Source organism: Monoraphidium neglectum (genome assembly GCF_000611645.1).
Source record: "Monoraphidium neglectum strain SAG 48.87 unplaced genomic scaffold scaffold00143, whole genome shotgun sequence".
Taxonomy (NCBI): Eukaryota; Viridiplantae; Chlorophyta; class Chlorophyceae; order Sphaeropleales; family Selenastraceae; genus Monoraphidium; species Monoraphidium neglectum.
The window spans coordinates 5,264-33,121 of NW_014013485.1; the positions used below are offsets into that span (position 1 = coordinate 5,264).

General features: G+C 63.6%; 4 protein-coding genes across 4 annotated transcripts in view; 3 read left to right on the top strand and 1 right to left on the bottom strand.

Annotated features, from left to right (window-relative positions):
- MNEG_1431 (hypothetical protein) overlaps nt 1-1,465 on the bottom strand; it is a gene marked incomplete at both ends in the record, with an annotated part of 6,693 nt that extends 5,228 nt beyond the window's left edge. Inside the window, 4 exons of the mRNA XM_014050082.1 lie at nt 244-343; nt 544-635; nt 826-955; nt 1,358-1,465. Of these exons, the coding sequence (XP_013905536.1) occupies nt 244-343; nt 544-635; nt 826-955; nt 1,358-1,465 (430 nt within the window). The remainder of the gene's footprint in view (nt 1-243; nt 344-543; nt 636-825; nt 956-1,357) is intronic.
- Nucleotides 1,466-5,148: 3,683 nt separating this feature from the next.
- On the top strand, nt 5,149-15,157 carry MNEG_1432 (DNA replication licensing factor MCM8; the record flags this gene model as incomplete). Its single annotated transcript, XM_014050083.1, has 25 exons — nt 5,149-5,397; nt 5,583-5,708; nt 5,876-6,008; nt 6,156-6,305; nt 6,490-6,538; nt 6,696-6,780; nt 6,946-7,039; nt 7,219-7,551; nt 7,775-7,922; nt 8,196-8,311; nt 8,494-8,627; nt 9,064-9,093; nt 9,290-9,457; nt 9,678-9,798; nt 10,070-10,251; nt 10,444-10,575; nt 10,987-11,229; nt 11,397-11,506; nt 11,805-11,901; nt 13,352-13,430; nt 13,612-13,634; nt 13,843-13,930; nt 14,085-14,214; nt 14,651-14,758; nt 14,914-15,157. The coding sequence occupies 25 exons, from the start codon at nt 5,149-5,151 to the stop codon at nt 15,155-15,157; spliced, it is 3,372 nt and encodes a 1,123-aa protein (XP_013905537.1).
- A 1,269-nt stretch (nt 15,158-16,426) lies between these two features.
- On the top strand, nt 16,427-24,151 carry MNEG_1433 (hypothetical protein; the record flags this gene model as incomplete). The annotated part of the gene is made up of 14 exons (XM_014050084.1): nt 16,427-16,752; nt 16,959-17,103; nt 17,293-17,856; nt 18,062-18,110; nt 18,377-18,486; nt 19,047-19,135; nt 19,545-19,635; nt 21,008-21,549; nt 21,873-22,017; nt 22,240-22,788; nt 22,997-23,045; nt 23,342-23,451; nt 23,789-23,838; nt 24,016-24,151. The coding sequence occupies 14 exons, from the start codon at nt 16,427-16,429 to the stop codon at nt 24,149-24,151; spliced, it is 2,955 nt and encodes a 984-aa protein (XP_013905538.1).
- Nucleotides 24,152-26,475: 2,324 nt separating this feature from the next.
- Nucleotides 26,476-27,858, top strand: part of MNEG_1434 (hypothetical protein) — a gene marked incomplete at both ends in the record, with an annotated part of 4,568 nt that continues 3,185 nt past the window's right edge. Inside the window, 2 exons of the mRNA XM_014050085.1 lie at nt 26,476-27,185; nt 27,401-27,545. Coding sequence (XP_013905539.1) covers nt 26,476-27,185; nt 27,401-27,545 — 855 coding nt within the window. The remainder of the gene's footprint in view (nt 27,186-27,400; nt 27,546-27,858) is intronic.

Genomic DNA, 27,858 nt, shown 5'->3' on the forward strand with positions numbered 1-27,858 from the left:
GGACTGGGGGGTCCGGAGGGGGGGCTCGCAAACCCGGGCAGGGCGGCGCGCTGGGCTGTCGGCAAAGGGGGCGCTCTCGCTCGCATGCGTGGCCGCAATCTGCAAGCTCTCCATGGGATGAAGCAAAGAACGGGCAGCAGCAGCACGACCGCCAGAAAGAGAGCTGCAGAGGCTCCCCAATGACCATTCAATGCAACCGCCAAAGACAAGCAGGCATGCGTGCACACTGCGCCCGCAACCCACCCCCCGGGCGCTCCTCGTTGGCAGCGCAGGCGGCGCCAAACTCGGAGACGGCGTCGACGGGCTCGTGCCGCGAAGCCGCCGCGTTGAGGCGCTTCACCACCTGCGGCGTCACGTTCCCGGACATCGAAAGACAGCATGTACTGGGCGCTGCCAACTGGGCAAAAGCACCCAAAAGCAAGACCGCTGCCAGCCTTGCAGCAGCCACCCAGGCGCATGCTGCTGCCCCAGGGCAGCGCTTTGGGCCCCTGCACGACCTTCCACGCGCTGCAACCCTTCAGCGTCGAGCCTGCCGGGCCCCACCTGCACGTACGCCTGCTCTTTGGCAGACACCCTGCCGCCCTGCGCCTCCCCCTGCCGCGGCGCCACGCTGCCGAACGAAAGGGCCCCCAATCCTGCACGGCGCCGGGGGCAGAGGGTGACCAAGGCGCATATAGTCAGGCGCCCGCAACCCGCAGCCTGCCTGCGACCTCGGCAGCATGCAGCAACACAGCCGCTGCTGGGCAGGGCGTCCAAAGCGCACCATACCAGACAACCTGGTCAAGACAGACGGCCGCGCCGCAGGCCAGATGCGCCTGAGCGCACCTGTACCGCCGCCCAGGCCCGTGTACGGCGCAATCGCCCCCAGCAGCCGCCCCTTGTCCGCCGCCCAGTCCCGCGCGGTGGCCTCGTCCAGCTGCCTCTCGAAAGACAGGATCCCGTCCTGCTGGGACTCCTGGGGGTCATTTGTTGGCCGGTTGTTGGTTGGGTGTTCGTTGGTTGGTGGTTGGTTGATGGTCGGTTGATGGTCGGTTGATGCTTGGTTGGTGGTCGGTTGGCGGTAGGTTGAACGGGGGGCAGGTGGCCGCCGGCGGCTGACGCAAGAGGTTGCGAACGCCGGGCCCCGGGCAGCGTGGGGCGCGGGGCAGAGAAGGCGTGTCCTGGTTACCATTGGGCACTGTGAACCCGAGAAGCCGTAGCCTTGAGCGAGCATGCGCTGCCGCGAGGCTGCGGTGGGCTCGCAGCAAAGCCCCTCTCGCATGTGTGTCACCCCGCCTGTATGGCCATCACCATGGTTGGTGGCCTGCCCCAACCCCCGCCTCCGCGGCCCAACCCCCGCGTGCGTTGTGTGTTGCACCTGAATCGCAGTCAGGATAGTCATTTCCTGAATCTGGGCGAGGTACTCATCCACTGTGGCGCTGTCCCCCGCAAACACGTCCGCCACTGTGGGGGCGAGCTCTAGCATCGCCACATCCTGCTGCAGCCTTTGGGAGTTTGGGGGGGGCGGTGGGGTGGGCAGGCGTGGCGGGGCGGCTGCAATCATCGGGTCTGCGCAGGGATGGACGCGAATGCCTGAGAAACCCAGGATGCTGTTCTTTGCAAAGTACAGCAGTTGCACGGCGCCGGCAGGCGGCCTGATGATTTCAAGGGCCAAGGCGGGCAGCCGGCAGGTTCGCCGGCGCGCGGTGTGCTTCGCTGCCAGCGCACCTGCTGGCGTCAACCCCCTGGTTTGCAAGCAGCCGGCTTGCGGCAGCCTGGTCGGCGGCGCTGCGGACGCGGCTCGTACGGGCGCGGGCCGTCTGGCTGCTCTGCAGCAGGCCCTGCAGGTCCCGCTGCACCACCGGGTAGCCATGGTGGTCCTGAGGCGTTGGCGGCGAGCAGCAGCGGCAGCGGGGTCGAGCGTCGTTCAAGTGCACTGGCGCAGACAATGCAGCCGATCGCCGCTGCAGCACGCACGCAGCTGTCGAGCTCTTTATCATCAAAAATCTGCATATGTTCTTTTTGAGGCACGAGCGGCTCGATCATTTTCTTCATCACGCGCCCCGCCTTCGCCACCCACGAGCTGTACAAGGTCTTGAGTCTGCGTGAGAAGATTGTGCCATTTTGCCTGATCGACGGGCATGGCTGCCCAGCTGCACCAGTGATCTGGGCTGTGATCTGACCTAGTGACAAAATGCGGCTTGCTGTGTACCTGTCAGGAGGAGAAGATAGATATGTGGCGTTTGTAAATGAGATCTGTCCACTTCCTGAGCGGCAACTCACCACAGTGCAGTACCACGTCACTCGTGGGTGCAGACTGACGTCACATCGGCGCACCAGCGCTCACGGCCCCCGTCACGAGTACGGGCGCTTGCCATTTGCAAAGTGGTACACGAGTACAGGCCCCTGATGATGACAAGACCAAAGCCTACAACAGAAGAGCTCATCAAGTTTTCTCATGCAGCCGCGGCGTACTGGGGTGGCAAGGGTAACAGTGGTTGGCGGGGAGCGCACGCAACTCAAGCGCTTCCAGCTCAGCGCGGAGCCTCAGCAGCAAGGCGACTGTTTGCAGCGTGGTGCATCATGCAGTCTGCACTTCACCTCTCCAAACGCGCCACATGTCTGCCCGATTGCCACTTTGTTTTGTTGACTGCTTCTTGCTGTGTCCAACTCTGCCTGGTTCTGGGACTCATCTGTTACAGCTGGGGCGCAAATCATTCAAAAGCACTGCGGAGCCGTCTGCCCGAGCTGTCCACAACGACCACACAAGTGTCTCAGCAGGGCAGAGGCGTAGGCTGCCTGTTCAGCGATGGGTGCCGCCCCTGCATCAGCACCTGCCCTGTGCAGGCCTGCTTGTGGCCCTCCCTCCAATCCAGGGCCTGCACATAAAAAGCAAAATTCAGTGTTGCTACTTTGAGGGGCTGGGCGCAGACAACACGTGCAAGAAGCATCGCTGCCTGGAGAGTGCTGCACTGCAAAGACGAGTAGAGGATGACGCCCAAAGAACGGTCCACATCAAGGGCGCTGAGCAATGCAGCACGCACGCGTGGTCCCTCGACCTCTAGCCACCACGTCTCACCTGGCAACTGGCGCTGCAGTACACCGTGATGTTGCATCGGGCGCACCGCTTCATCTTCTTCAGACCGGCATCTCGCGTGTTCTTTGAGCACACCGTGCAGAGGCGCCTCATACCTTCGTCCCAGCCGTCCAAGGCCCCCTCCATCAGCTCCTCCGCCAAAACTGCAGCCTCCCTCAGCGCCTGTGCGCGCAGGTCCTCTTGCGGCATCTGGACCGCCGGTGGCTCACGGCACTGCTGCAAAAGCGAGATGCGCACCCTTTTCGCGGCGTCGCAGAGTAAGGGGTAGGGGGACAGCTGCTCGGCAGCCGCCAGGATGTCGTCATTGGACGCCGCTGGGTGCTGGGTCAGCACTGCCCGTCCCTGCGGATCCAAGCATAGGGCCGCAACCAGCGCAGCCGTCGCTCTTCTGACACTCAGGAGTCTGCTACTTGCGCAGCGCACGATTATGTCCAGGACTCTGGGCGTGCGTGCTACAGCGGCTGCGCGGCCTTCCAATGCAAACAAGAAAAGAAGTTGTATTGGTCGCTCTACAAGTTCGCAATCTTTCGCATCGTCCGAGCTGCTGCTTGCGCTGCTGGCGAGCGTGGGCGCAGGCCAAGCGAGTTGCATGAAGCAGGCATGGATGTCCAGCCGCGCCGCGATCGCTGAAAGCATTGCTGGGTGGTCGGCGATAGGGGGAACGGCGTCCGCAGCAGAAGATCGGGCAGCTGTCAGCAGCAACATGTTTTGCAGCGTGCACAGCGCGACGTACGCATGCGACGTGCTGATGTCACTGTGCGCCACCATTGTGGTGAGTGCGTCGAGCAGGCCCGGCGTGCGCACCACCTCAGCACAGGCAGAGCAAGTGGAGCAGGTTGTCAGGTTGCACAGAATACCTATGGCGCGCTTGGTGGCTCGGACGACCAGCCGTTCTGTTGGCGGATTTGTGGAAGCGGTGGAAGCGATAAAACGTGCCACCTCCACGACCGCGCTCGAGCTCCCGGGCAGTCTCGTGGCCGCGACCGCGGCCGCCATCGCGACACTGTCGCCAGCGGCCATTGCGTGCAGCACCTCAACGGCCGTCGCGCGGGTCAAGGCGATGCCGTCTGGGTCAGACATCTCACGGACGGCCCAGGCCACAAGGGCGGGGCGGGCCAGGAACTGGAAAAACAAACAAACATGGGGAAGGGGAGAATCAAGCGCGGGGTCAGCACACCCGCATGACCAGAAAATCATGACGCCAAGGCATGTGGGGGGTTGACACTCGGTACGTACGTGGCGAGGGGTGCGCTTGGTACAAGCCCGCTTGCTTGAGAAGCAAGCGAGGCGCGCACCTTCAAGGACGCAAAGCTGCATGTACTGCTGCCATGCACTACAACCACTACTTGTGCATGCATGCAACTGAAAGATAACATATGCCTATTGAATGTGGGCCCACCTGCCGTGTGCGAGGCAAGCACTCGTGCACTGCGCTAGCCAGCACATGCACCCCAAAGCCGCGCAGCAGTGGGCACTTTGCAGCGGCGATGCGCTCTAAAGCCTCCAACGCCTCGCGCGTGAGTGGTCCGGTACGGTCTGAACGCAGTTCAGCGTTGACTGCTACTGTCATGCTGGAAATAAGTCCGCGCCTTTGCCGCCATGCAGCAGCATCGGCAGCAGCGTCCTCCGCCAAGGTGGCGCTCCCAGCGTCGCATAGCCGGACTATCAGGGCGCTGGCTGCGGAGTTCATGAAGGCTCACACACTGCTTCTCCAAGTAAATTGAGGGTGAGGTGGGCGATACAGCTAGCAGTGTAGATCATCAATGGTGCAGGTGCACTGCGCGCGAAAAAACGAAGACTAACCAGCAAGGTAGTTGGCAGGATCTACGGTAAGTTGTGAAGCTTTTCTATCTCATACGGTGCCCAAATGTTCACAGTAAATGTGTGTATCATAAGAGCGCAGATCTTGCAGGCTCTGTCACAGACACCCCGCGGCACAACCGCACCAAAATGATAACATAAGATTTCAACAGCAATCAGCACCAATATATACGCGACTGGCCTCCTCAAGCCATGCCCCAGAGCTCGCTGCACTTGCATCATTTCAAACCTGACAAGCTTGCAGCTGCAGCATGCAGGCGGTGCCATCGCAGCCCTTGGGTGGAGGCAACCTGGCGCCCACAGCCCAGCATGCGCCATCGTCCTGGCCACTGTACCTGCCGCGAGTCGAATTCGATCCCGAGGACCGCCGTGCTGTGCTGGTGGACGCCCTGCTGAGCTCGCTTGGGGGCGACGCCGGTTGGCAGCTGCTGCGCCGCGTGCGCACATACCTGCCGCAGGCGAGCCCAGAGAGTGACATGGTGGTCACATTGATATGGGTGGTGGGCGCATGTTGACATTCACTGTACGCTTCCCCTTCACTCCTGCGCGAAATGCTAGCATTGCCTTTTTCTGGCATGAGGCGCCCCCAACCCCCCCATGCCCATGCCCGTGCAGCATGCATGTGCCATGCCGTTCCTCATGCAGCATGCAGGACCCTCCGCCCCACCCTGGTCCCTATCCCTAGGAGTATGTGCTGTCCCTGGACTGCGAGGAGCTCCTCCAGCTGGGAGGCAGTAGCATCGACCTCGAACCTGCGCTCGAGCTAGAGCCGCTTGAGGCGCTCGCATGCATCGGCGCCGCGGCGCACGAGGTGCTCGAGGAGGGGCGCACGGCAAGCAGCAGCTTCCGCAAGGGTGCTGCAGGGGCAGCCTGGGGCGGATGCCTGCAGCAGTGCAGGTCATTTCACATGATATGGTCGATGCAGGCCCTTTATGTGCTACGCATTTGTGTCCCCTGTCCCCCAACGATACATGGCAGGCGCTGTTCGTGACTCACAAGCAGCGCACCGAGGAGCTGCCGGCAACGGCGCAGGGCCCCGGGTACGTGGCCGTGCGGCTGCACAACTACGGGCAGCTCATGCACATGCGGCAGCTGAAGTCCAAGTCCATCGGTGAGCGGCCGCCCCTCAATCCGCCGATGCATCCAGGGCTGCGTCAGGCCTCCATTGTGGATTCAAAAGCGTTGTCGACAGCAGACCCACAGGGAACTGAAGCCGTGGCACGCCCGCACTGCGCGCCGGCTCCACCTGTGCACCTAGGGCACCTGGTCACAATCCGAGGGACGGTTGTGCGCATGAGCCACATCCGGCCGCTCATTGTGGAGATGGGGTTCTCTTGCGCCAAGTGCGGCGCGGAGCAGCGTGCGGCATTCCCAGACGGCCGGTTCGCGCCGCCAACCAGCTGCACAGGTGAGAGCCGCGTTGGGGGCTGGCGCGGCTGGACGAAAGGTTGCAGGGTTGCCTGTGCTGCCTCCCGCAGCTGGCTTGACAGCGCCTTGCTGCTGCTCAGCAAACACACTGTCTGCAGCGTCAGAGCTTTCTGCAGCATGATTATCCTCAAACGCACACGTCTCCCGACCAACACACCCCCAAGGCGGCGGCTGCCGCAGCAGGACCTTCGTCGCTGACCGCCCCTCTGCCAGGTGACTCAGGAAGCCATCGTGCTTTCACCCCGCTCTGGCTCGCCCCTGGTTGTGCTGTATGTGCCCTCGGCCATCTCAAGACACCATGCTGTGCATCCCACCAACATCTGGCGTATAACTGCATTTCCTGGCGCAATATTATGTGTTAAACTGGCAGGTGCATTGACTGGCAGAAGATCCGGGTGCAGGAGCTGCTGGGCAGCGACGCACAGCAGCAGGGCCGCGTGCCCAGGACGGTCGAGGTGGGCAGGACATGCGGCGTTGCAAATCGGCCAAGACAAGCGCAGGCGGCTGCCTTCAACCGGCGCAGGAAAGCGCACGTACAACGTTCCCGGCAAACTCTTGTGCCATAAATTGACATCAGAACTGCCGCACGGGCATACCCGCGTACCAACAACCTTACCCAGGTGGAGCTCCGACAGGACCTGGTCAGCAGCTGCGTTGTGGGTGACGTGGTGACGGTGCTGGGCCTCGTCAAGGTCCTCGCCACTGGCGACCAGGGTGAGTGCAGCGGGGCCGACACCCGCCTGGGTGTGAGGAAATCTCTATGATATGCAATTGGAAGTCGAAAGGGCAAACAGGGTTGCCGTGCCCTAGAGCAGAGGAAAGCAGAAGGAAGAGCAGAACACGCGCCGGTATCTGGGGCCCTGACGCCTTTGCTTGCATCCACCCACCACCAGGCCCGCGCGGGCCCAAGGGCAAGCAGCAGGGTGGCCAGCAGCAGCAGAGCCTTTTCCTGCTCTATCTGGATGCAGTGTCTGTCGCAAACAACAAGCGCGCCGTGCGGCAGGGCGCGGGGCCTGCGGGTGCCACAGCGGCGGCAGAGGCAGGGTGGCCGCCGGGGCAGGCGCGCGATCAGGCGCAGCAGCAGCAGCAGCAGCAGCAGCAGCAGCAGCAGCAGCAGCAGCAGCAGCAGCGGCAGAGCCAGCAGGGGCAGCAGGCGCTGGCGGCGCTGCCGCCCAACATGCCGGACTTCACAGTGCGGGACTTGCAGTTTGTGCTGACGTTCCTGGGTGCGTGAACGGGGCTGGCGGGCGCGTGCGCGGGAGGGATGCATCACCGCCCGATTGCATAGCAGCGGAGGGCAGCCCAGCGCTGCTTGTTTGACCTGTCCATCCCACCCCACCCCCCAACGCTCAGAGTAATGTGCTGCAGCCTCGCCCAAAACTCTATCTCGAGCGTCCACCACACCTTGCACCTTCACCAACTGCCGCACCGGCCAACGCGCACGAGCAGAGGAGCACGAGGGGGACGCGCTCCGGCAGCTGGTGCACGCACTGTGCCCATCGATATACGGCCACGAGGTGGTCAAGGCGGGGCTGCTGCTAGCGCTGATGGGGGGCGTGCGCAAGAACGGGGACAGCGCAAACAGGGTGCCCATCAGGTGGGCGTGCTTGGTCTCGTCTGCGCCTCCAGGCGGCGATGAGGAACCTTGCGCACATGGCAGCATAAACTTGCATGTGCACCCGTCGCATGTGAGCGTATGTGCGCGCGATTCTGCGTGCCAGGGTGCTGGCGCGCGTGTGAAGGGGTGGCTGTGTCTGCATGCAGCCAGCGTGGTCCCTCCCATCAACCTGCAGCGGCTATCCGTGCTTGTGCAAGACTCTAGAAGACCCCTTGTCCACCCCCCCCCCCCCACACACGTCTTCAACCCGAGGGGTGACGTCCACGTGCTGCTGGTGGGGGACCCGGGGCTCGGCAAGAGCCAGCTGCTGCAGGCCGCGGCGTCTGCGGCGCCGAGGGGCTTGTACATCTGTGGCAACACCTCCACCGGTGCGGATGCGCCTGTCCCAGCGCCCCACGCTCGCCTGCTGCTAGTGGTACCACACCGCAGCGCACGGCAGCTTGTCCCTGTGCTCTTTTGACTGCGCCCACCCCAAGTTTGTGCCTCCATTCTTTCTTTGGTGTCCGTGAGGCGCCTTGATGTCTGAGCCCCTGCCCCGGCTGGCGCGCAGGCGCGGGCCTGACTGTGAGCGTGGTGCGCGACGCGGTGACGGGGGACTCCATGTTTGAGGCGGGCGCTGTGGTGCTGGGGGACCGCGGGGTCTGCTGCGTCGACGAGTTCGACAAGATGGCCGGGGAGCACCAGGTGGGGGCTGCGTGTGCGTGCAGGTGTGTGTGCGTGTGTGTGTGTGCGTGGTTGTATGCGTGTGTGGGTGTGTTGTATGTGGTGTGTGTACGTGCGTGCACGTGCATACATGGGGTGCACGACTGCGTGCAATGTGTGAGGGGGCCGGCATGGCAAATCAGGCACTTGGGAAGAGCAAGGTTTAGAGGATGCATTGCGGATAGATATTGCAGACGGGCAGGCTTGAACGGTCGCAGAAACCCGCAATGGTGCCAGATGGGGTTTGAGGAGGTGTTGGGGGAGGCGGCGGGAGCGGAGGGTCTGCAGGGAGACTACGCATGTCGTCTCGCCCCAGTGCAGCAGTGCTTGTACCACACTCATTCGTTCAGCAACGCGCCTTTGTTGGCGCTTTCATGCGGCGATGTGCGCGCTCCGCCTTCCTGCTTGTGCTGTGCAGGCGCTGCTCGAGGCAATGGAGCAGCAAGAGGTGGGCGCAGCACAGCACAGCAGTGCGACCATGTGTTCCTGTTGCTACTTTGAGCGCCCCGTGGTGGCGAAAATCCCTGTCTGCGCACGCCCCTACTGGTCGCATGTCGATTGCGTGTGTTGAGCACGAGCTGCTTGTGCATAGCACAGCGCAACCTGCCCACGCCAACACGATTGGTGTGCTCAAACGACGACAGGTGAGCGTCGCCAAGGCGGGGCTGGTGGCGTCACTTCCGGCGCGCACAGCCATACTGGCCGCAGCCAACCCCGCGGGTGGCCACTACGACAGAGGCAAGACGCTGCAGGCGAGCAATACTGCTGAGTCTCCCACTCAGCAGGCGCGTGGCCCTTGCCTGCACAGCTGTGTACGCTTCACGAGCATGTCTGCTCCGGCAGCGCCAGCCCTTGCCGGCAAGTGCTCTTGAGACGCCTGCGTTCATTGTACAACATGCGCACACTCACACATGCACACGTGTGCACACACACACGCTCACTCCCTCTCTGTCTCTCTGTTCCTCTCTTCCTCTCTCATCCACCCACACCCATGCGCGCGGGTGCGCCCACCTCCCCTCTGGACTCCCCTAGGAGAACCTGCGCCTGTCCCCTGCCATGATGTCGCGCTTTGACCTGACCTTTGTGCTGCTGGACCGCCCCGACGAGCTGCTGGACCAGGCCCTCAGCGAACACGTCATGGCGCTGCACAGCGGTGAGGCACGCAGGGGACCGGAAGGGCTGGGGCCAGGGTGCTGGGCGAAGCGGGCGCGCTGCGTAGCGAGCGGGCGGAGAGGCCTGGAAGCGGTTATCGGCAGCGACGCTCCCTGCACTGCCCAGGATTGGCCAGCAGGGGCAGGGTGCAGCAGTGTCTCCCGTGTTGCCAAGCCCAGCATGCCTGCTGGCGAGGGCCGCAGCTGCTGAGCGCTAGCTTGGGCAGGGCGGCATTGACCTGACCCGAGCGTCTGGTCGCACGCCGCCTGCAGGCTTGGAAGACAGGGCCAAGGCGGCGCGCCAGCGGCTGCTGCAGCACCGCGGGCCGGGCGGCAGCGATTCGCAACTGAGCAGCCAGGCGACGCCAGGCGGCGACCGGTGGGGCGGTGGTGGCGGCGGCGGCGGCGCGGGGCGGGGCGGGGCGCAGCAATTGCAGGGCGCGTCGCTGCGGCAGGTGAGATGCGACTGCCAAGCCTCCAGGCCTCAGCTGACCAGTTGCCGCATCTTGCGTAGATCGCGGTCCTGCACGACCATTGCCTCTCCGATGTTATTGTTGCATCGCGCCTGCACCCCTCTGGTGCCGCCGCCGTGCACGACTTGCCGCCGTCACGGCCCGCCATTTGCTGGCCCCCTCCTCCCCCAACAGCGGCTGCAGCTGTCTGGTTCCGACGTGGAGGCGTCCCAGCCGCTGCCCGTACCGCTGCTGCGCAAGTACATCGCCTATGCCAGGGCCCACGTCCACCCCGTGCTTAGCGACGACGCGCGAGAGGCGCTGCAGGTCAGACCTGCACGTGTTGAGCTGTGCGGTGATTTTTTGCCACTGCCAGACGTTTGTAGACGGCGTATGAATGTGTGTGTGTGTGTAATAGAGAGGGAGAGAGAGAATGTGTGTGTGTGTGTCTGTGTGCGTGTGTGTGTCTGTGTGCATGCATGTGTGGAAAGGACTGATCTCCATGTTGCTGTGTGGGCGCTGCACTTGTCGCGAGGCCTGCGGCAGCATACAGAAGCATGGTTGCGCCCAGTGACAGTGGCCCAGCATCAGCCGCTGGCGCGGCGCCTGTGCCTGCCGCCCCTGGAGCATGGAGGGGACAGCAACGCGCGCAGAGGTGCGTGCCAAACTGCCCCTGCCGGCGCCTGATGTCTGCCCTCCTCGCCGACACAGCCCCCCTTTGCGCACACGTGTTGGCAGGCGTTCTACCTCCAGCTGCGCGCCGACAGCGCCGCCCCGATGAGCGGCGGCGCGCCCATCACCGCGCGGCAGCTGGAGAGCCTGGTGCGGCTGGCAGAGGCGCGGGCGCGCGTCGACCTGCGGGAGGAGGTGACGCGCGCTGACGCGGAGGTGGGCGGACGGGCGCTGCGCCACGGGCGTCCACGCGGCGCCGGCGCAGGGGCGGCTATGCGCTGGGTGCTGCGGCCCGTTTTCGGGCAGCAGGTTGAGCGGCGGCGGGGCGGAAAGGAGGGAATGCGTGCCACAGCCTTTCGAGCAAAACCAGAGCTTCATGGCGCCTGCCGTTGCACAACAAACCCTGGATCGCGGCCTGGTCCTCGCCCCCTTACACAGCTCGAAACTTGCAAACTCAAAACCGCGGGCAACCCCAGGACGCCATAGAGATCATGTCAGAGGCCCTGCTGGCCCGCTGCGGGGGCGGGGGCCTGGGGTTCGGCGCAGGGCTGGGCCTCATCGACTTCCGCAAGGACAAGGGCAGCAGGTGCGCCGCGGGATGACGAGGGGGCGCAGCTGCCGCACGGCGACGAGGAGCAGCGCATGCAGGGCAGGGACAAGGGTGCTGGCGGCGTGGCAGCGCTGGTGGCACGTTGAGGGTGCCTGCAGTGGGGCTTTTGTCCCACTGCAAAAGCCTGAAGGCCAGGCTGTGCAGCAGCTTGTATGGTAGTTTGTGTCATAACTTACATTCTGCCAGCTGCCCTATGTTTTACCCGTCGCGTCAACGGGGCACGCAGGGATGGCCTAAGACAAGGCTGCCTGCAATCCACCCTCGCGATACGCAGGGGCGGCCGCGCGGGCGAGGCGGCGCGCTTCCTGGCGTCGCTGCGGCGGCTGGCGGGGCGGGAGCGGCGCGACACGTTTGACAAGGGGGAGTTGCAGGTGCGTGGGTGTGGGTGGCGGCTACATGAATCAAATCGGCTGCCCTTCCGCCTGGCTGGGTGTGGCAGCATCAGGAAATGCGACGGAACACAGGCGCAGGCGACGTCACGACACGCTGCTGGTGCCACTCGCTGGGTCAGTGTTTCTAAGGGTTCCATGCGCGTCATCCCATGCGAATGCTTTGCCCCTGTAATTTCAACACCTTCAATTTAGCTGGTTGCATCAGCATCAACCGTCAACCCATGCCTCTGCATCCCCACCCTCCCCCCAAAAGGAGCTGGCGTCGGAGCTAAAGATCAATGTGAGGGACATACATGCCTTCATTGATCAGCTCAACGAAGCGGGTGAGGCGCCCTCTTGTTAGCATGCATCTGTGGTGCGAGGCCCACTTAAATTCAGGACGCAAGGCCACCGCGCATCTATGATACCTTTCTGCCGTGTTCAAGCCGCCTTGAGACCCAATTGCATCATCGTCAAATCCACAGGCGACCTGCTGAAGCGCGGTCCTGGGCAGTACAAGGTGACTGGCGCCGACATCGGCCAGCCGCGGCCAAGCGGCAGCCTGGCCGGCAGCTTTTTCAATGCGGGAGGTGGCGGCGGTGCTGGCGATTGCGACGATGCGAGCCAATTTTGAGGCTGAAGGACACCTTTCTTGCCTGTTATCGGTGCAAATTCGGTGTGCAGTCTTGAAGCCACGCGGTTCCAGAGGACATTTGTTTGCGCGGTGGACACCGCGGCGGCGGTGCCCGGTCTGTTGAGGTGAAGGCTGCACACTCGCTAGCCGTGTATCTTACTGCACAAGCCGCAAGAGCTGTTCAGAGACTGTTCCGCAGGATGCTTCGATCACACTAAATTGTAATTGAAATTCGCCCATTACACGTAAAGTAACCCAGGCAAGCCCAACCGAACGAGATCATCCTCTGACCGCGCTGGTCACTGCAGCAGTTGTCAGCGGCGCACTTGCCAAAGATAACCACGCAAAGAACATTTGTATTTCAACGGACCCAAGAGTCATCGGCGCTCGGCCATGCGGTGCGTTGCGACTTGCCGCCTTTTTTGTTTGTTGGCGCACCTGAGACAGTGCTGCCTGAAATGCTATGACGTGCAGCAGTCGCTGTCACACAAGCTTCACGAACCGCATATGTTGGTCATCCTGCGTGCAGGCACCACAAGGCAGTCATGGGCCAGCAGGTTCTGCCCGTGGCCTTCGTGACAGCACTGATGGTCTGGGGAGCAGTTTCCACAGTGGCTGGAGCGACTCGCTCGAGCAGCACCCGCCACCTTACAGGGCAGCAGGTGACTAGATGCCCTCACTCTCTTCCAATAAGGCCGTCTGGGTGGACCCGTGCGCGAGGTTGCAGCAGGAGAGCGCGCGCGTGCCGCGCAGGAGAGGGATGCAGCCCTGACTGACGAGAGCCCCCGCGCCTCGAACCCCACTGCGTGGCCGCAGGTGCCTGTGCTGTTGGGCATGGCCGACGTCCAAAAACACAAGCAGCTCAGGATGCTGGCGTTCGGCGACTCAATAACGGGTGTGTGCCCCGTTGGCGAGCCGAAAACTGCCTGGCGGTTGCGCTGCTGATGCCGCTCGGCCAAGCACAAGTGGGGGTTGCGAGCGACTGCGCACTTGTACGGAACGGGCCGTGTTGCCTTCTGCACTGTAATCAAATCTCAGTAGCAATGTTGCCGCTTTGCATGTGCATCGTTTTGCAGAGGGCTGGATTGACTCCACCGAGGTGCGTTGTGAATGGCAGTCGCGCGCAGATGCCGCAAGGCAGAATCCACGCACCCGCTCGCGGAGCCCTGTCCAGATCCAAAATCGCCGGTCTGCATTGCATCAAGGTATGACCTGCTGCTTCTGGAGTGTGTGTCAATACATAACACAAACCTCAGACCCGCCCTGGCCTGAGTGGTGTTGCATCGATACCCTTTGCACCCCTGCAGGAGAAGCACCCTTACACATGGCGGCTGGAGTCGATGCTGCGAGACCGCCTGGCACCCAAGGGCATCAGCGTGCAGGTCACCAACGGTGGTGAGGGCCCCGCCCCGCACAAACATGGCTGCATTCCCACTCCCGTCACCCATCCAGCCGCCCTTCTCACAGGGTGTCTCGTGCCTGGGCCTGGTCCCCACGGCCATCATAGTAGTTCCCTTCTCTCCCAACCGTCACGACCGACGCGAAACAGGCGTTGGCAGCGCGGGCGTGCTGGACAGGCTCAATGACGCGCTGCTGGGCCAGCTCAAGGCTGCGCGCGATGCGGGGCGGCCGTATCACTATGTGGTGTTCCTGGCTGGCATCAACGACATCCTGCTGCAGTGAGTTGTGCGTGCGCAACTGCCAGCGCGTGCAAGCGTCTTGCATGCGTGCGTCTGAGCCTCTTTGCGTGTGTGTGTGCGTGTGTGTATGTGCACGCGCACACACGCACATGTGTGCGTGTACACGCATGCGCTCTTTGTAAGCAGGAACACAGCTTTCATTTGTACATGCTATTGCGTGTGCATGTGTGATGTGTGGACGTGTTGGTTGGATGGGTTACTGTGGAATGCACTGAATCAATCTAGTGGCCGCTCCAAAACTATCCTGCTGCTATCGCCCGTGCGACCTTAGGCTCAGCTGGCTTGTTGCCAAGTGGCGCACCAGCCGCACCAGGATTGCGAGCTGTCGCTTCAGGTGGATTAATTACTGCGCCACAGCAACGTCGCTTCTCCTGACAATACCGTGCTGCTGCCTTACCCCACGATGCAACCCCAGGCACCGCAGCGCAGATGACATCATCGTGCGCATGAAGGAGCTCTGGGCCGCCACTGCAAAGGACGGATCCACCACCGTGGTCATACCCACCCTGCCCACCAACGTCAAGTGAGGATTTAGGGGTACATCGCATCTGCCCCGCCCCGCTCTGTGCCTGCCCATGTCGTGCATCCATCGTAGTGCCAGCAGCCAAACGCGCACATCCGGCCGGCATGCTCTCATTTCACAAGACCGACCTGCCCTTGGCTCCCGGTGCGTGACAGGGAGGGCGAGGCGACCCGCAAAGCCCTGGTCTCCCGCATCAAGGCCGCGGTGAGGGACCACCGGAAGGCGGGTGACGCCAGCCTGCAGCTGCTGGACCTGGAGCCAGAGATCAACTGGTGGGCCATGAGCCCGGAGCAGCGCGCCAAGGTCTACGACGACGGCGTGCACCTCACCGACTACGGCTACCAGCAGCGCCTGGCGCAGCTGATATTTGACGGTCTCGTGAAGATCCTCAAGATCTGATTTGCGATGAGGTTCTGCAAGGTAGACGTAGCTCGTGGCGCGGCAGCGTCGCAATCCGAGGCAACTAGCCCGTTGTTCGTTTACATGGTGGCGTACGCTTTACCGCTCACTTCCTCTTTGCATAGCCTGCTGTGGGCCATCGCATGTGCATGTCCACTTCCTCGCACAGAGTCTGATCCTTCAGCAGACCTGCTGTCTGAACATGCAACTGCAAACAATTGTCAAATTTGAGTTGACTTGTATGCAAGGTTTGATGGAAGGTAGCCATGAGTTCACTTTTGTACATACCAAACTGACTCTCGACTGCTTGTGGGTTTCACGCAATATATTGTTTTGCAGATCCGTTTCTGTGGCTCAAACTTTCAGTTGAGTAGCTGTCTCACCCGAACAAGCTACTTGTACTGCACTGCATGCCACAAGAGAACGGCCTCCACTGTGATGTGCCCGATGTGCTGTCAAGCCATTCTGGTGCACAATGGTGCCTGGTCTTCACAAATTATCATGGGGTGGCGATTACACCTCAGCGCTAGCATTTTGTGGCTGGTCAACGAAGGTCATTATGCGGCCGGACGGCACGACCACCCATTTGAGTGTGCTCAAATAGGGGCCCGTATGCTTGTCAGCGGCGTCGACGGCTGCAGCATGCCATCGCACACAAATGTAGCAGTTCCGTGGCGTTTGATACGCTCATCCAGCCACCAGTGCCGATGACGCAGAGGATGTCACTGCAGATCACCTATGTGATGCGCACAGGATCTTGAACACTTCGTATCGCCTATATCATATTCTCCTCATTCATCGGCCGACGGAATCCCGCTTCCAGGAACATCGGCAGACTTTCATCAACGCATCTTCAGCAGAGCCTGTTTACAGCAACACCCAGACCGCGAGCCAACGACGCGCAGCGCTGATATCTTTGGTGGTTGCCTGCAAGCGCATCTTTCGCAGCCCAAGGCGCGCAGGAACAGCAGCAACGGCCACCTGGTGACTGCAAGACACACCGCCGCACACCAGGTTGCGCGCCCCGCCGAAAGCCCCTAGCACCCCAACATGGAATGCGCAGACAGTCTACTGGACGATCCAGCGCTCGCCGCGGCACTCGATGCGGCACTCGAAGCGGCGCCAGACGGCCACTTTGGCCTCCTCGACGCGACGCTGCTCGCCTCGCCAGCCGCGGCGGCGAGCGCAACGTCCGGGCCGCCGCAGAGCGCAGTGATCCATGTGCCAGAGGGACATGTGCTCGAGCAGGTCGCACCAGGCGTGTTTGTGATGCGGCCTGCAGGCGCGCCCCCGGTAAGCGTCTCCTATGCCCCTGCGGCGCAGCAGCACCAGCAACCGCAGCAATACCAGCAACCGCAGCAATACCAGCAACCGCAGCAGCCGCAGCAGCAGCAGCAGCAGCAGCAGCAGCAGCAGCAGCAGCAGCAGCCCCAGCCACTGGCGGAGCAGTTTGGGCAGGCGTTGCACCAGCAGCTGCAGGTCAAGCAGCAGTCGGACCCGGAGGCGCTGCCGGCGGTACTGTGGCCTGGCGCCGCCCCGCCCGCCGCGGCGACGCAGCGGGCCCCCAGGAAGAAGCCGCCATCCGTTCTCTTTAGGTGAGACGGTTTCCACGATTGCAGAATCACCCGCAATGCCACCCATGCGGGCACGGGTGACCATGTCAACGCCACCACGGGGGCACAGCCCCGAGGCTTGCTATGTCCTATGCGGCTGTCTCGCCGCATGCGGGCCCGTGGCCCGCACGTGCAGCGGCTGCCGTTCGCTCGCCGCCGACCCGCGACGGTTACACTCCTCTCCACAGGGAGCGCCAGAAGGGGACGATCACTGAGCTCGAGGGGCAGGTGGTGAGCAAGCTGGAGGAGCTGCGGCTGCTGAGCCAGGAGAACAAGGTGCTGCGGCTCAAGACCAGCGTGCTGCAGCGCGCGGTGGACGGCTGGAACGAGCAGGTGGGGCCGGTCAAGGCGCCGCGGGCTCAAAGGCGATGGAGGGTCTGGGGAATGGCAGGCAGCGCCTGTCAAGCTTGCTGCATGGGCCCGTTTTTTCTCGGTGCTTCTGCTGTGTTCGAGGGTCCCTTGCTGCCACCACCCACTGAAATCAACCCATGCAAACACCTGATTACGTGATCTGATAATCAGATCGACATTATGCAAACCCTTGGATCGCCCAGCGGCGAGCGCCAGACCCCGAGCGGCAGCCACAGCAGCGGTAGCGCCCGCTCGAGCAGCGCCGCCGCCGCCGCTGGCTTGGCCAGCAGCGCGGACGGCGCGAGCGCCAACGTCGTCGGCGGCGGCGGCGGCAATTCGCGCATATCGACGGACGGCGCCTCGCCCCGGCCCACGCCGGAGCCGCCGGCCGACTGCGACTCCCCTTGCTGGTGGCGGCTGAAGCATGCGCCCGACCCCGCGGGCTACGTGAAGCGCATGGGCATAGAGGACACAAAGCAGCTGTGGCGGGAGTTCGTTGGCCACGCGTCCCGCGCGCTGGCTTCGCTCCAGGCAGAGGAGCAGCAGCAGCAGCAGCAGCAGCAGCAGCCAGGCAACGCCCAGTCCGCCAGCGGCTCCGCGGCGTCGCACGACAACTTCCACGCAGCGGCTGCGGCGTTTGACCCGCTGGAGGAGCACCAGTTCCTTTACTACGGCACCTCGAAGCTGCCGGACGGCTGCCCGCCCGGCAGCGCCCTCGCGCGGATATACACCCTGGTGCGCCGACAGCGCAGCCCGTGCCGTCACTTCTTGAGGTCCCTGCAGTCCTGGGTTGGCCGTGCGATCAAGAGATCGGTGCCTGCAGGGCCGCCGCACTCACACGCCGCCATGCAGCCCCTTTCTGATCGTGATCGACTCCAGCGGGTCTTGCCTAAATTGCTTGCATGACTGATGGGATGCGATGTGCTGCTGCCCGCTGCAGGTCAACCGCTACTTTGGCGCGATCAAGCACACCCACCTGCTCAACCCACGTGAGCGCGCATGACCGGCCTCCGGGCCGCCGCTTGTGGCAGCCCACCCAGCCGACCCTTGGTCCGTCGGCCCTTCACCCAGTCACCTGCACTCGTCACCCTCAAACCCACTTTCATCCCTCCCATGTTGCCCTCACCGTCACTCCACCCTCACCCTCACGCTCACCCCTTGACCCCACGCTCACCCTTCCTCGTACATCTCATCACCTCGGGACCCACAACCCCGGCCACCCGCCCGCACGCCCCCCTCCCTGCATGCACCCCAGCCGCGATCGACACGCTCATCGGAGTCAACCTGCAGACTGGCGGCGCCCAGCAGGTTCCCTGCGGCTTCTGGCGCGGCGTCGTCGCCAAGCTGGCGTTCACGGAGGAGCAGGTGCGCAGCTTCCCACTACGCACCCCCAGCTGGCTCCTGGCGGAGCGCCGCCGCGCCGCCCCTGCCAGCAACCACACGGCGCCGCCGTTGGGCGCCTTGCCCCATGCGCTGCGTCTGCCGCCCGGCGCGCTCTAGGATTCCGTCAGCCCAGGAGCCCCGTCGGCCGACAAGCGCCGCCACGCCCATGTGCTTTCGCTGCGCACCCCCCTTTTTTTATAGGTGGAAGACCTCTGCGCGATGCACGAACTGTACACACGCCACGTCAGCCCGTAAGCACGCCGCGCCGCCTCCAATGCCGCCGCCTTTCCATCCTTGCTTCGGATGCGTTGCCCGGCTGAGTGCGACCGGGGGACCGCTGCCGCTCAGGGCGGCTCTCTGATATTTGGGAGGGCCAACCAGCTTGCATTAGGGCTGAGACCCCTGGCCCGCGCCATGAATTCGCCTTGTGCTTGTTGGAGCCGTCAGGTTCGGGGCTGTCGTACTTGGCTGACCGCCGCCGCCTGCGTTGGTCGCACCGCGGCTCTTGCGGCAGGGTCCTGGCGGAGCGTGCGGCCCTGCAGGCGCGCGTGGGGCGCACCGACTCGCTCGTCTCCGAGATGGAGGTGACGCACGCGCTCAGCGCCAACATCAAGAAGGAGCTGTCCCTGAGGTGCTGCGCGGCGGGGGCGGCGTGGCCTGGGGCTGCGCCTGTCGCGGAGGGACTCTGTCGCTCAAATTGTGTGGGGTGTGCTTGCTGCATGCGTGTGCTTTCGGACGGTGTTTTCCATGGGTGTCGAAATGCCGCCCAGCTGCAAGGCTGATGCGATGTTTGCGCTGGAAGCATTTGCCTCTACACGCATGCGTGCGACCCCCCCCCCCAAACACACACACACACACGCGCGCGCACGCACACACACGCTCGCGCGCGCGCACAGACGTGTCCGTGCAGGTGCACGTGCACGTGTGCAGGCGTGCTTGCATGCGTCCGTGCGCACACGTGCACACAAGCACGCATACACCCACAAACACGTTCACACACTCAAGCACCCAGACCCGTGCACACCTCACCCCCGCCACAGGCTGCTGCTCCACGCGTTCACGTACGATCGCGTGTTCACGCCGTTGCAGCTGGCGCGCGCAGGCGTTCACTCGTTCCCCATGTACCCGGACGTGAGGAGGGGGGGGGGTGGTCCGCGCTTGGATCAGGGGCGCAGGGGTGGGGGGTTTCAACTCAGGGGTGACGTGCGCAGTCATGGGTTTGAACCAGGAGTCGCGGTTCCCGTGAGTCGGCAGGTGGAGGCGACAGGCGCCCAGCACGCGGTGCGAGCAGGCGGCGAGGGCGGCCTGCAGCCGGCCGCTTTCTGCACGAAAGCGCGACGCCCCCCTCAACGCGCTCGCCTGCGCTGGTGTCCCCGCCCGGTGGGCATGCTGCTGCCCCCTCGCAGGTGTATGCGATGGTGAGCCTCACTGCTCAGGGGGCGGCGGAGCAGCATATGGGCGGCCCCAGGCAGCCCGTGTTCCCGCCGAGCGAGGGGACGGCGGCCGACGCGTCTGGCTGCTGACGTGCTGGTTGCTGGATTTGTTTGGATGACCAATCCATGGTGATTTCATGGCTATGTGACAAAGGCACCCTCGCCTCAATCGGTTATGATATGTACATGTTACAAGGTTGGGGTTGCTCAAGGGCAGAACAGGGCCTTGCGCAGGTGCTTGCACGAAAGCGAGGAACGGTCGTGCCTGCCCCGCTTTATGTGACGAGGCTTCCCCAACCCCTCAGCGGCCCATGTCCATCCGGCCCTCCTCCTCCTTCTCCTCCTCTTCATGCACACGGACATACACACCTACACACCACCACCACCACCACCAGCATCCACCCATTTCACCCAACTGTAAATGCGAACCACCTCGGATGCTGAAGAGTTGTGCTGGATTCTTCTTCGCTTGCCCCGTCCCTTAGCCGATGCTGCCCTGATTTTTGAAGCAGCACATAACAAGTTGATCGACCCCAGCAGGCGTTGCAGGGTGTCACATGACTCATGCCGTCTAGATCAGCGCTAATCACGGCAGTCGGTGAGGCACCCGCGCACCAGCAGTGCCGGGCAGCGACGTCGGCGGGCGCTCCAGTCCGCATTGCAAAGATTTTGGTCGCTATTACTTTCTCCATCACTCAGGTACTCACCGGACCCCACACGGCAGGCGGAAGTCAAGACCCTACACAACATGCCGAAGCGATTACGACGGCCCCTATCCGATCTTCCTCATGAGCCGGTGCGAGCTACACTTTGACGATCATCCATTACCAATTGCATGTGTCAATTAGGCGCGGCAGTACGTCAACCTGACCACAACGCACCTACCCAGTCCCCGCCGCGCACAGCAACTCACGCGTGCAATGGAGGGCGGGGCGACCTTGGCATCCGCGCCGTTTGGTGCTGCCCCCCTCAAAGCAGCAGTCCCACAGTTGATTCAGGTGCCAGAGGGCCACATTTTGCAGGAGGTCGGGCCCGGCCTCTTTGCGCTGTGCCCAGCCGGACCCGTCCAGCTGCGGCAGCAGCTGTGCGTCCAGCAGGAGCAGCAGCAGCAGCAGCAGCAGCAGCAGCAGCAGCAGCAGCAATGGTACCAGCAGCAGACGCTGCAGCAGCAACAATATCAGCAGCAGGAGCAGCAGCAACCTTTGCCGATGCAATTCGAGCAGGCTCTGCAGCAGCGGCTGGCCCAGCAGCAACAACAGCAGCAGCAGCAGCAGCAGCAGCAGCAGCAGCAGCAGCAGCAGCAGCAGCAACAGCAGTGGGATCTTCAGCAGCAGCATCTCCAGCAACAGCTGGAGCAGCAGAAGCAGCAGCAGCCCCTCCCCCTGCAATTTCAACAGGCGCTGCAGCAGCAGCTCGCGCAACAGCAGCAGCAGCTTGCGCAGCTGCAGCAGCAACAGCAGCTGCATCAGCTGCAGCAGCAGCAGCCTGTGCAGCCGATGTGCCTAGACCAGCCCCTGGCTGCCCACCAGCCTGTCCCGCTGGCCGAACTCTCCGCACCTGTCTCGTCCCCGCCGGCCCCAGCCAAGAAGAAGCCCCCCTCAGTCCTCTTCAGGTGCGCCAGCGCCGGCCGCCCGCACGCGCCGCCCTGCAGCGCGATGACGGGGCCCGTTCAGCCGCGCCGCCGCTCAACACTCATACCTGGTTGCTTCTTGGGCGGGGAGGGAGGGGCGGGCGGATCTGCGTTCCCGGTCGACAAATCGAATCAGGGCGGTCAACCCATGAAGCTGCCCCTGCCTGCGCTGCCCCTCCTTGCTTGACCTCTGGCAATCATTTTGTGACTCTCCACAGCCTCGCAGCATGGCCAGCCTTGTACCTGGTGTAGGGTGAGCCACATTCAGTATCAAACCAACAAAGATCTTGCCTTACTTATCGTAGGGAGCGCCAAAAGGGGCTGATTCAGGAGCTGGAGAGCCAGGTCGCCGCGAAGCTGGAGGAGCTGCGGCTGCTGAGTCAGCAGAACAAGGTGCTCAAGCTGCGGACCAGCGTGCTGGAGAGGGCAGTGCAGGGGTATGAGGACAAGGTGAGCGGGCGTGGAACCTGGGGCTTGGGGGACGGCTGGGCATCGCCGGCGCCCTTGCTGCGCACTGCGGACTGCTGGAAGGTCCATGAAGCTCGACATAATCCCCACACACTCGTGTCACACACACACACACACACACACACACACTCTCTCTCTCTCTCTCTCTCTCTCTCTCCCTCGCTGAGCCCCGGCCGTCAACCCGCCGCCCCTCCTAAACCGCAGATCCAGCTGTTCCAGACGCTGGGCTCCCCCCTGTCCCTCCGCAGCGACCCCTCCTCGGGCCACTCCCTCAGCAGCACCACCTGCTGGCGCCAGCCCAGCAGCGCGTCGCTCGAATCCGCAGACTTCAAGGACGACGGCGGAGCCCTCGCCGCCGCCGCTGCGGCGGGCGGCGCCAGCCCCGAAGGCCCGGAGCTGGAGGCGCCGGCGCCTGCGCCCGCGGCCCCTGCCGAGCCTCCGGCTGGCTGCGATCACCCGTGCTGGTGGCGCCTGAGCCACGCGCCCGACGCCGCGGCCTACGCGCGGCGCTTCACGGTCGAGGACATGCGGGCGCTGTGGCGGGAGTTCATCGGTCTGGCTTCCCGGGAGCTTCTCACCATGCAGCGGGAGGAGCAGCAGACGGCGTTCCCAATCGGCGCCGGCGAGTACGAGCCCGCGGCGCCGGCCGCGGAAGACGTGGGGCCGGACCATCCGTTCCTCTTCCACGGCGGTCGCGCGAAGCTGCCCGACAGCTACACCCCAGGCACCGCAAGGGCAAGGATCTACACGCTGGTGCGTGCCGCTGGGGATTTTGGATGGTGGGGGGGTTTTCAAAATGGGATTTTTGCAGGCAGGGGCCCTGCCTTCGGCTCTCTTGTCGTCTGGGAGGGGGCTGCCACTGGGACGGGGCTGCCACTGCAGTGCTTGCGAGCGGCGAGCGAAGCGGTTCGGGGCTTTTTTTCCTGAGCTGTCGTCTCCTCGCGCGCCCCGCACCCCGCAGGTGAACCGGTACTGCGGCTCCATCAAACACATGCACGTCCTCAACCCACGTGAGCAGCCTGAGAGCCGCACCCACGCCCCACTGCCGCGGCTGTTGGCCCCACCACCCCCTCCCCCTCCCCCACTCGCGTCGCCCCAGCCGACAGTCCGCTGCCCTGATGCACCCCACCCACGGGCAGCGGCACCCCACGTTTTTGGCGGCACCCCCGTGCGCTTCACGCTCGTCAGCATTTGCACGAGAACGCTTCCTCAGCGTTCTCTCTAGCGCTGCTCCGCAGTCATTCACGCCCCCCTCCTGCGCCACGCCGCCCCGCCCGGCGCCGTCCCTGTTGCCACTCTCCCATAGACGCCGTGGACGGCATGGTGGGCGTCAACCTGCAGACTGGTGCGCCGCAGACGCTCGCGGCCAGCTTCTGGCGCGGCGTGGTGGAGCAGCTGCAATTCAGCGAGGAGCAGGTGAGGGCGAGGGGGGGAGGGGGCGGAGCACGCGGGTGGCGGCGCGGGCGCGGGCGGGGCGATCGCCCGGCGGCCGCGGGCCAGGGGCGCGCCGCGTCTTGGCACAGGGACCAGGGAGCGCGGCCTTGGCCCGGCCGGCGGCGCGGGTATGCGCGGCACGCAGCGAGGCACGGGCCAGGGTCTGCGCGCTCCGTCCGCTGGCCGGCGACCGCCGGTGGCGCTGGAGGCGCCGCGCAGGCCGCGGCCCGCAGGACGGGCCCCTCGCAGCGCCAGCCAGCCCTCCCGTGAACGCCGGCCCACCCAATCCGCTCCCCGCACTGTGTGCCTCCACACACAGGTCGAGGACGTGTGCGCCATCCACGAGCTCTTCACGAGCCACGTCAGCGGGTGCGCCAAAACGCGCGCGCCGCGGCCCCTGCGGCGGCGCCCGGCTCGCCCGGCAGGCTTTCGAGGCCGCCAACAGCGCACGAGGCCCGCTCGCCGCCGCGCCGCCCATCTGCATGCATATCCCTGCACCCCCTGCCCCTGCTATATTATTCCTGCGCCTGTCCCCGCGCCGCGCAGTGTGTATGAGGAGCGCCACGACCTGCAGGCCAGGATGAAGGTGTCCGAGTCGCTGGCGGCCCAGATGGAGGCGTCTAACCAGCTGGTGGCCAACATTAGGAAGGAGTTTGGGCTCATGTGGGTGTACCCCCGCTGAAAGCCCCCCCGAGCGTGCGTCCGCGCGTGCGGCCGAGTGTGTGTGTGTGAGAGAGAAAGTGCATGTGCGCGCGTGCGTGCGTGCGTGCGTGCGTGCGTGTACGTACGCGTGTGTGTATGTGGCTCTGTGGTTATATGTACGCAGGATTGAGTGTGCTTTGCATGCAGGAGCGCAAGCCAGAGCTCTCCGCACCAGAATCGTGCCCAGCCTCAACGCCAACCCCAAACATCCCAGTCACGTGCCTCCCGCCGGCCCGGTCCCGCGCCCCCTCCCATATAATTTGAACGGCGCCGCAGGGTACTGCTGCACAGCTTCTGCTTCGACAAGGTGTTTACCCCACTGCAGATGGCGCGCATGGCCGTCTACTCCTTCCCCATGCTGCCAGACGTGAGCGCCCCTTGCTTCCCACCCGTCACGTGCACACTTCCAACACACGCACCCACACGTACGCACACACCACACCCACACACACATGTACACAAACCACACAGAAAATTTTTTCAGGGGCTGCCGTCCCTGCTGTCACCAGGCGACTGAAGGGCGTCCGAAAGCTGCAGCCTGCCTGCCGCCAAATTGCAGGCCACAAACGCGGGCTGGCCTGGCTGTCCTCGTCGCTTTGCATGCGGCTCCATCATTGGTGGCCGTTGACAATAAGCCCCTTCCAATACCAAAAACCAATATCGACACCACACACCTCGTTTGACGCCCAAACACCCCTTCCCGCCGCTCCTCCAGATTTATGCTGTCGTCTGCTTCACCGCTAAGGCTGCCGCGGAGCGTTCCCCGGACGGCTTGCGCCTGCCCGTCTTCCCTTCCCACCCCTCGCAGCGCTGCGGCGCCCCCGGCACTGGAGCGGTTGCCGCCACCATTGGCGGCGGGGGTGGGGACGGCGCAGCCGCGGTATTGGGGCGGCTGGGATCTGTCACCGCCCTTGAGGCGCAAGCCGCGGCGATCCGCGGCCGCATGGTTTGACCATCCGTTGGAGGCTGCTTGATCGATGTGCGTCCACCTGTGTTGTTGTCGTCGAAACGCAAGGGGGTGCCATGTACTTTTCGTGCGCGCTGGTACTTATTGGTTCACGAGAGCCCCAAGATTTGGTGGCACCTTGTTGCTGCCTTTCCTGGTCGGCCTGAGGGGAACTGCTCAGGACAATCGACTTTCAACGCAAACACCTCACTATACATGAGCAAACTGCACTGTTGCACGCACTTGTCCGTGAGTCCTTTGACGAAGTTGTACATGCTGGGACTCCTGTGAGCCTGTTTGTGTGGTCGTGGGGGTAGGATCCGTCCTCGTTTGGGTCGTTCGTGGGGGCGGTCACACGCCAGCGCCCACGCCACACACTTGCTCAACCACGAAGACCTGCGTTTCCCCGGCTCATGATATCTGATGAATCCACGCACTGCATGTTTTCTCCCGCCCCACAGCCGCGGCCCTTTGCCGGCTCGCTCGTGCCGGCCCCTCCAACGGCGCTTTTCGAATCGACCCCCACGGCGCCTCCCTTTGCGCCACCTCGGCACGTCGTCCTGCCTTTCCAGTCTGACGCGGACCACATTCACTGGGCCGATTAAACGGTGCACGGCAATCATGCATGGGGTTCGTCTGGGTCATGCAGGGGCTCGTCACAGCGAGCGTCAAAGTCTGCCATCAGCGCCGCAGCAAGTTGAGCGGGGTGCCGTGATGCCAGCGCTTGTGGGACGCCACCCAGGAGCGACATCCTGCTGCATGGCTCCAACACTTATGTAACGGTCGTGATGCAAGGTTTGGTGCAAATGAGACACACAACAAGACGAGCGACTTCCAGCATGCTTCCTGCACAAATCAACATACGGCTTGCAACCGCCAGCTCGATGTATTTGAGCAGTCATGCCTGGGTTCTCAGCTGCGATACTCTTGCAATCGAGGGACTAACAAGGCGGGAGCATGAGATGGGGCAAAGCAAGCTTGGACTGTGCAGCACCATTCATTGCATTCAACTTTCGGGATCCTGGCGAGCGGCTTCGCAGCCCAGTCGCAGATTACGAGCGGTTCGGCACGTGAATTAGATATGGTACTACGGTAGCTATCGCGCCAGACCCACGTAAATGTGCAGGAGTCACTCGCCCTGAAAGTTCTGCGCTCTAATACGATCCAAGGAAACCCCCGCCGGGGCTTAATCAGCTCACTGTGAATATGCAACACGTTGCGCATAGAGTTTAGCAGACGGCTTCGACCCGAGCAGCACACTGCGCTTCCTTTCGTCATCGCACAGTCGCGCGCGCCGGAGAGCCGCAAGGTGCTCGGCTGCGAGTGTGTGTGCAGCTGTCAACCGCCGAGTAGCCACGATGAGCACCGCACTGCAACGGCAATTCATTGAGGTGCCTGAGGGGCATGTGCTGGAGCAGGTCGGTCCGGGGCTATTCGCGTTGCGCTCTACGGGCGGACCTGTGCTTGGCGCGGGAGCTTCGCTGCCACTGCCGCAGCCGCAGCAGCCGCAGCCGCAGCAGCAGCAGCAGCAGCAGCAGCAACAGCAGCCCATCCTCTGGCAGCAGCCGCAGCACCAAAACTTCCTTCCACCGCAGCAGCCGGGCGCCGTTGAAGTGTCGCTGCCCTACCAGGAGCAACAACAGCAGCAACCGCAAGTGCAGCAGCAGTATTACCAACAACATCAGCAACCTGAGCTGCAAGAGCAGCAGTATCAGCAATTGCAGCAGGGGTACCAGCAGTATGAGCAGTATCAGTACCAACAAGAGCCAGTGCTGCAGGCAACGCAGCAACAGGCTCCCTTCCAGCAGCAGCAGCTGCAGCAGCAGGAGCAGCCGCTGCAGGAGTACCAGCTGCCACTGCCACTGCAGTTCCAGCAGGTGCTGCAGCAGCAGCTCATGCACATGCAGCCACAGCAGCAGCCGCTGGAGCCGCTGCAGCCGCTGGAGCCGCTGCAGCCGCTGCAGCCGCAGCAGCATCCCGCAGGACTGGCGATGGATGCAGCGGCGCCGAAAGTCGCAAAGAAGAAGCCGCCTTCCGTCATTTTCAGGCACGGTACCTTTCCTGTTCGGTTGGCCCTGGGTGTCTGATGCTGCAGCACGGTGTATTGCATATGCTGCATGCGCCTTTACGCTTTTCAGCTCTTCCTACAATGGCTGCGCTCGGGACAGAAGGTGCTGAGCGCCCCGAGGGGCAGCTGCTGGCGGCGCCACCTGCATGCACCCATGTGCCCAATGCACTGACCGCTTGAAGTGGCCTGGCTGCGGGCACGCCTGGATGACGCAGGGAGCGTCAGAAGGGGCTGATAAGCGAGCTGGAGGGCCAGGTGGTGACGAAGCTGGAGGAGCTGCGGCTGCTGAGTCAGCAGAACAAGGCGCTGCGCCACAAGACCAGCGTGCTGGAGCGCGCTGTGGAGGGCACCGAGGAGCAGGTGCGCTGTGTGTGCTGTGTCTGATGTGCGGGCGAGCTGTGCACGCTGCGCATGCGACCTGCGCGTGCTGTGCACAAGTGTACACGCATGCATGCCATGTGCGCGCGCTGCCAGCGCGCGCACATGGCATGCACATGCACACATGTTTGCGAACGCTAGTGCACACATGTATGTGCGTGAGAGCGAAAGAGAGAAAAAGAGAGAGGCAGAGAGAGTGAGAGAGCATGTGTGTGTGTGTGTGTGTGTGTGTGCGTGTGTGTGTTTTGGCGCACGCGTGCAAGCGCGCGTGTGTGTGTGTGTGTGTGTGTGTGTG